Source organism: Mercurialis annua, linkage group LG1-X, assembly GCF_937616625.2.
Source record: "Mercurialis annua linkage group LG1-X, ddMerAnnu1.2, whole genome shotgun sequence".
In the NCBI taxonomy this organism is placed as follows: domain Eukaryota; kingdom Viridiplantae; phylum Streptophyta; class Magnoliopsida; order Malpighiales; family Euphorbiaceae; genus Mercurialis; species Mercurialis annua.
This window is the reverse complement of record NC_065570.1, coordinates 64,823,753-64,831,889: the sequence shown is the minus strand read 5'-3', so window position 1 is coordinate 64,831,889 and position 8,137 is coordinate 64,823,753. Positions and strand designations below refer to the sequence as shown.

Here is an 8,137-nt window from a genome sequence, read left to right as displayed (position 1 = left end):
TTTCAAAAATAAGATTCAAGTCCAATTTTTTTTTCTTTTTTATCAAAATTCAAAACAACAAAGATCATTTTACATTTTTAATTTTACTTATACACAGACACACACACGAAACGTACCAAGTGGTAGTTTTTAGATATAAAGTACATATATGGAGATGATTTTTTTAATCAAAAAAGTGTGTTTTATTTTATTTTTTAACCGGTTTTAAGTCATTTTTAATAAATTTTTGAGGAAATATTTGATTAAATACTAAATTTTATGAAATGTAAACAAACGATTAATAACGCAACTGCGAAACTAATAAAATAACACCAAATTTCTCATTGAAGAACATAATCAAGGTTCTGATTAGATTTCACCTCGTCTATTTTACAACAAAAAGAAAAACAGGAAAAAGAATTAAAGTGAAAAATCAACATGATGGGATTGAAAACAAAAGGCCACATATGGGAGCATTTTGGTAAAATCTAAAATGAGACCATTTCTTTGCCAAATCATCATTCTTGCCTTCACCTTGAAATTTCACATTTAGGAGAATGCCCTAATTGTTCAATCTCCCAGCTTTGCTTTGAGGCAACTATTTCATGCCTTGGAAAATACTCCTAAAATCAATGTAAACATAAGTGTCAATATAAATATAGATATAAGGTTAACTAAATAAATGAAGATAGTAATCCTTATCTTTTGAGTTTAAATCAAACCACAAAATTGCAAAATTTAATAAAAACATGAAAATTAATTTTAGTGTATGAACTTTTCTAAATTATAATTTTAGTGGCCGGACTTTTAATTCTTTTAAATTAGCATTTTAATTTTTCTAAAAGTATTTCAAATAAGTGGTTTTAGCATTTTTTTTATCACCAAGTTTGCTTTAATTTTACCGTCAAATTAGTAAAAATATTAATGATAACAGTGTTTGCAAAAAATACAGTACTTGTCATATATACCAAAAATAATAAAACATACCATCAAATTAAAATTTATTTTTAGCATTATTAGTAGTCATGTGATCAAAGATGACCAAAATCACTTGTTTGATATATTTCTAAAAATTAAAACACTAATTTAAAAGAAATAAAAAAGCGGATATTAAAATTGCAGAATTATAAATGTTCATACACGACTTATATAAATTACATAAAAACAAAAGTAAAAAAATGAAGAAGAGTGTTGTTAAATTACCTCCATTTTCTTGACTAATTCTTTAGGGTTGGGAGCAGAGACTAAAATATGGCGAGCAGTTGGACTAATAAAGCCTTCCTCTACTGCTTTGTCGATAAATGATAACAATGAGTTGTAATATCCATCCACATTCAGCAATCCAACCTATATAACACATAACTATCTTTAATTATTTTTATTTCCAAATTGCTTATTATTTAGTGATTATTCTTTTTGGTGGATTCGAATTCGACCTTCAAATTACGGAATTCGACCTTCAAATATTACGGCTTCAAAAATAATTTTAATACTAATAGAGTTGCATCAAATGCAATCAGTATTCTTTTTTATTATCTCATTATAAGAAAAAGTAGTTATTGATTTAATATAATATAAGAACAAATGCGTTTTGAGGTAGACTAAATGTAAAGAAAACAAATAGAAATAGGGAAAAATCACAAAACTACCTCAACAAAACTCCTTGATTTCAAAAATATAATTTAAGTTTAAAATTTTATTTTTACCTGTAAGATTTTATTTTTCATTTTTTCAATTTTATTTTTGCCTATAAAAGAACATCGTAATACATATCAAATACCTAAAGATATATTGATGATACATTTTCGATATATTTCTGATAAGAAATATGCATAGTGAAATTTTATAAGTATAATATGAAAAACATGAAACCTACAAAAAATATAACTTTTATTATAAAAAAATATTTTTAATAAAATTGGTTGATTTTAAACTATTTTAATATATTTTCCTAGAAATAGATGTTTTATAAACATAATTGAAGGGAGGAAAAGATGGTTTACCGGTTTGTCATGGATACCAAGTTGGGCCCAAGTTATGACTTCAAGAAGCTCCTCAAGGGTCCCATAACCACCTTCAAACACAACCCAAAATCATTAGTCAACTTTTACTTCTTAATTAGGTTTTTTTTAATAAATCACATTTCATTAAATAAAAATCTGAAATAGTTACATTTAAAAAATTCGAGAAATTCAAAAATTAAAATTCAATAACCTGACATGAAACACCTATTTACGCTAACATACGTTGTCTGATCCGTAGATTTATTTACGAAAACAAAAATAAAATTACTAATTGTTTGGTCAATTAAGTGCAGTTATCAATCAAACTTATTTAATATCCGCTAATTGATTTCCGATATCAAAAAATACATCTGTAGCCTCTGATTTATGACCACTCGACAAACACTTTAAAAAAGGGACAACAAACTTTTTATAAAAAATAGACAACAAACCTTTCATATAGAAAGGATAAAAAATAATAAAAAAAATAATAAAAAACTAATATAGCCTATAAACGATTCCATCTTCATTGTTGAAAGGTTTTCAATTTTATTTGCGATTCTCTTTTCGACGATAAATATCAATCCATTAACATAAAAATTAAAAGGAGTTGACTATTTATTGAACTTTTTGGAATTAATGCGAAATAATATAAAAAAATAGCTACCACCAACGGTAAAATTAAATTATTGATGGCGGCCGAAGAAGAAATAAACGAATAAACTATTGGTGGCTAGATTTTTTTTAGAGACAAAAAGTGAGAGAGATTGTATTTTTTTAATTTCTTAATTAGGTTAACAACACAATACATTATTAACTTTATAGTTTTTTACAATTTTATCATTTTCCAGCTCTGGTAGGTTAAAATAAGTACTATAGATTTTTTTCTAATTTAAAATACCGGATAATGTTTTGATTAAAAAATGCTAATAAGAACGTTAGAATATATACGATCATGTCAATGTTATGAGCAGTTTGAAATATATATTAACTATATAACAAATTTATGGATATGAATATTTCTTCTTAGGTCAAAATAGACACATTAACACTCTTGTGACAAATAAAGTATATGGATTTAATGCCAAAAAGGCAAAAAGTGAATTAAAATATAAAAAATTTTGAAAAAGAAAAAATTAAAGGTAGAAAATATGTGATGTTTATCTTGTGTTTCCTTTCTTGGTTGTGCATTAGAAAAAGTTTGAAACAAAACTTGCTACGATTTGCAGGCTATATAGCTGGCAAAAGGACCATTTACTATAAGAGTTTACAATAATTTTCAATGTTTTTCCTAATTTGGGTATTGCATTGTTACATCACATGCCTAACCAAAAACAAAAAAATGAGTTTTAAAGACTATAAAGAAAAGTCTTAATTTTCAGTGTCAGAAACTAAAAAGGTTAATAATGGAATAATAAAGTGGGTTAGTAGAGGTTTTGCAAATTTGCTCTCTTTATTCGGACAAAAAAATAATTTTTTAAATTTTTTTAAATTTTTTTATATTTAAACTCGAACTGAACTGCTTATAAAAATAGAAAGAGCTCTTATTGTTTTACTGCAGCCATACTGGTATTTTCTTCAAGTTTAAAAAGTTGAAAAAACCTCTAAATTATTTTTAAAAAAAATCATTTTTTAATAATACGTCCTAGATTCAAAAAAAAATCATCTTTACTAAAAAATGCATCAGAAATGCATATTCATAGAATGAATTTTTAGATACAATGTAAAAACTTTTTAAATATAAAGTGAACTTTTAAAATATGCCTATTTTTGTAATAATCTTAGGTCATTTTTTAGATTATTTTTTTCAGTAAATTTGAGAAATGTAGCCTTTTTTTTCCATTGGCCGACTTATGTCATTTGGGTATTTTTTGCTGACACAAAAGATCACAGTTTCTAGAGGTGCAATGGTAACCCCACAAAATACTTGTCTTTCCTTTTCTCAACATAAGATATAATTGCATTTTCAAGATAATAATAACCCCTTTTGCTTTTGCTTACATTTTCATCAAAAAATTTAGATTATTTTTATTCACATATTTATATTATAAAATTAAATAAATTTATTTTATTTTTGTAAATTAAATTAAATAGACTGTAGTTTAAATAAAATAAATAAATGAAATAACTAATCATATATTCTTTGTTTTTTTACAATTTCTCATCGGATATTAAATCATTTCCATTCACAAATTTCTGTAAATTAAATAAATTTACTTTTAATCAGTTAAAATTAAATAATTCTAACATTCCGTCAACTATATTTAAATCAAGATAGAATAAAGATGTGTTTAACATGGAATTTTAGAATTTATACGACTTTACAAATAAAATTGAAATTAATTAAGTTTCCACATAAACGGAAATGATCACTCCTCTTTTTTTTTTTTTTGCATATGTTTAAATCAAGTAATACATATAATTCAATTAAATTATTTTACCTTTTTCAAAGGTGGGGTTTCTGGTAAAATAAAATTTCTTATATTATAGAATTTAAAGAAACTTTTTTTATTTCTAAATTAAGCTAAAGTAATTTTATAATGGTCTTAACTCTTATATATATATATATATATATATATAATCTAGCGTCATAATCTCAAAATAAAATAAAATTAAAGCATCCTTAGCTAAGAGATGCTACAATTAAGATATTAATTAAATGGCATGATAATTAAGTATTAGTATGATAAACAAACCTACCAGGTAAAGCAATAAAGGCATCAGATTGTCTAGCCATCTCTGCCTTCCTTTGGTGCATATCAGCAACTGCTTTCACTTCCCCAACTGTTTCTCCAGTTAGCTACACCAAAACCAAGACTCCAAGTCAATCCCACAAAATAATTATAAATAATATAGTTAAACTAATTAATTACATTTCTTTTAACTTTGCTTATTTATTTTTTGGACTGAGAGTTATCCATAGAGAAGCAATGATGAGTTACATAATATGGTGGGCTCAAACAAAGTCATAAATAATAGCTCATAATATAGAAAGAAAGAAAAATAAAACATATGTTAAAAATACAAAATTAAGCTGTTTAATTATTATATATATACACATATCACTCGTGTTTTAAAAAAAATAAAAAATAAAGAAAAAAGTAAAATTTTTGATTTTTTTTATTTCAACCTCTAATTATAATAATATTTTTTAAAAAAAGTTATAGTAAAACTACATGTAAATATAAATGGATAGAATTCGGATTATATATATAGAACAAAATGATGAATCGTCCAGATACTACCAGGTGGGTTGATAGCAATGGCATCAACCACAATTACAATGTGGAACACATGAAAACAAAATAAAATAAAAAAAATTAAAAATGTATTAACCTACAACCATGCATCAGCCTTAAAAGAGACAAGAATAAAATCTAGTTTTTTTTTACAAAGATAACAAAGGAGAGGTAGAAATTCATGTAAAAGCAACCACCACATGACATTACCAAAAATAATAAAGAAATTTTAAAATGTTTTGTAAATGTATAGAGAGCAAGCAGAATTACCTCTCTGGGCATGAGTGTCTTGGGGATGACTCTGCAGACAATTATATGACAAAAAGAATAAATTTTAATTGTAATAATTATAAAAAAATAATTCTTTAATAAAATGTAAAAAAAGATAATATATACATACACGCGCGTAAATAAACTAATTAAGTTTTTTACATTAGTAAATAATATGTTATCTACAAATGACGTGATGAACATGGACTACGGCTTACTAATTTATTCACTAAATTTGAATAAGGCAAATGTATTTACCCTAAGACATGGCGGCCACCCTCATAAACAGCTTGAGAAATTAATCCCATCAATCCAATACTCCCTCCTCCATAAACAAGATCAATGTTTCTTGCAACCTGTAAAATTTAAAAAAAATATAAAGCAAAAATAATTTGATATAAGAAAAAATATTTAATGAAGGAAGATGTAGCCATTAAAGTAACTAATAATATAACTTGGATTGAAAATGTAGAATGTGGCTCAAAGAAAATGAGACATCCTAGAAATCAAAGAAAAGTGGAAAAAAAAGAGACAAAATGATAGTACCAAAAACATTAAAACTTCAAAATTTGTCATCAGATAAGCAATAAATTGAAAATCTTGAAAATCCATTAATGAAAATTAAGAAAGTAGATATAAAAAAAACAAGGGTCTTAATTTGTCTTCATTTTCTTGATCAAGAACTCAAAAGCTAAAAGCAAAAAAGGAGCTAATAAAACAAGAATCAGAGCAAGAAAATAAATTAATTAATTACCAATTCTTTTCCAAGTTCAATAGCAGAATCCTTATAACTAGTTTTCTTGCCAGGGCTACTACCACAAAATACACAAATTCTCTTGAATTTTGATTTTCTCATTTCTTTCTCTAACTCCATAGTTTTTTTGTATGAATAGAATCAAGAAAGGAAAGAAGAAGAGGAGAGAGTATGTAATGAATTGTAATTGTGTTATGAAATGACCCACACAAAGGTTTAAATAAGGGTTAGAGAGGGATTTTCTTTTGAGTTGTGTTGTAGATTCTAATGGGTTCATGCATATAAATATAAGTTTAATTATTTAAAAATATTTCATTTTTTTATTTATATTTTAAATTTTAAAATCTTCAATTTTATTTTATTTTATTTTTTTCATTTCAATTTTAGTAGTATTAATTTTTTTAAATAAAAATTCTTATTGATGGATACTGAATCCTACCTTAAAATACTATGGAGTCAAGTCACAGGAGATCCACTCTCAGACGATACCGGACTCCCACCCAAAGAGCTAGCCAGATGAAACCAGTGGCCGAATCTATAAGATCCGCCTCGACTGGAATATAATCGAATCCACAAGGATAAGATCGAATCTCTGAGAACTCGGACAAAGCGCGTCGGCCTTGAGATTCGGACAAATTACTAGATCTTAAGATTCTCGAATTTCTTTTCTATTTTGATACAAACTCCAACTTAGAAAGATAACCTATAATTTAGGAAGACGAGACTATTTAGGAAGACGTTCCTAAATAGGACTCATGTCTGAATAAGAAATTATACTCCTAACCAGGGTCAAACTCTACTAAATAGGATTCACCTTCCTATTCCAACTCTACAAGGTATACGAGCATTTACCATATAAGGAGATTGAGGTATACCTAAACACACAACTAAATTCATATACTCAAAACGCTGCTCAAAACCTAAACTGACTTTAGCATCAGAGAGTTAATCGCACCACTACAGTTCGGTTAGCTTCTACCCTGTTTTGCAGGTTACATCACCGGATAAGAAGGCAGACTCCATCACTTATAATTTAAAAAAGGTCCAAATATTTTTATATTCAACATATAGTCTCAAGTTTTAGTAACTTCTAAAATATTGAGAATTTATTTAGACTACGTGCTAAATATGACTTATTATAAATGGAATAAGCCTTGGTCCCAAGAGCGGAGCTCCACCGAATTACACCGACCCCACTTAAACCACAAACGAGAGTCCCGAGAGCTAAGCTCCACTAGTTACTCTACCAATACAGGTCCTGAGAGCGGAGCTCCACCGAGTAACCCTAACCAAATATATGGATCCAATACCACCTCATATACCTTTACCCAATTATAACTAGTGCGGATACAACCATATTTCTGCCCAATAAGAAAGCATGTTCCAACATATCCATAACGGTTATGAAAATAGTTATAAAATATCGATGTAATATATTTAATAAAATATATAAGTTACTTAATACAAGTAAATAATAACAGAAACTCACAATACAGGATCAGTAATTCCAGCTCCACCATGCTTTATAAGCCATGATCTGACTCTATCGCTCGAGTAGTAGACGGGTCTAAGAAACAAGTATAAATCAATAACATTTTAAAAACACATCCTAGCTCTGGAAATTTCTAGACATCACCTACCAAACACATAACTCAGTACATCAATCATATAAACTCATTAATATCCAACCAATACACAATTCAACCATTCAATAGTATTCAAATTTTAGTTATGCTACATGATTTTAAAATCAATTTCTGGAAATTTCCTTTTTGAAGTCCAATCGTCATAATCTAAATAATCTCACATCATAAATAAATATTAAGTTGGCCGAGTTCTCACAACTTTCAAACCTAACTCGTAATTTGAGAGAGTAAAGACCAACCCACAAT

The 8,137-nt window shown here is 26.9% G+C and overlaps 1 protein-coding gene across 1 annotated transcript; it reads right to left on the bottom strand.

The window, feature by feature from the left end:
* Positions 1-298: 298 nt before the first annotated feature.
* On the bottom strand, positions 299-6,502 carry LOC126670429 (cytokinin riboside 5'-monophosphate phosphoribohydrolase LOG1). The gene is made up of 7 exons (XM_050364156.2): positions 6,246-6,502; positions 5,750-5,847; positions 5,492-5,522; positions 4,683-4,782; positions 1,983-2,053; positions 1,183-1,326; positions 299-602 (listed from the first exon to the last, which is right to left on the bottom strand). Exons 1-7 carry the CDS (start codon positions 6,363-6,365, stop codon positions 510-512), a joined length of 657 nt encoding a protein of 218 aa, XP_050220113.1. The 5' UTR covers positions 6,366-6,502; the 3' UTR covers positions 299-509.
* Between the last annotated feature and the right edge of the window lie 1,635 nt (positions 6,503-8,137).

Excerpts from the sequence above, each read along its gene's own strand:
- LOC126670429 (XM_050364156.2), bottom strand. The coding sequence starts at position 6,365 with ATGGAGTTAGAGAAAGAAATGAGAAAATCAAAATTCAAGAGAATTTGT. Across the intron at positions 4,783-5,491 it reads AGACACTCATGCCCAGAGAG|CTAACTGGAGAAACAGTTGG; the intron begins GTAATTCTGCTT and ends GTTTTGGTGTAG. Across the intron at positions 1,327-1,982 it reads TTGGTATCCATGACAAACCG|GTTGGATTGCTGAATGTGGA; the intron begins GTAAACCATCTT and ends TGTGTTATATAG.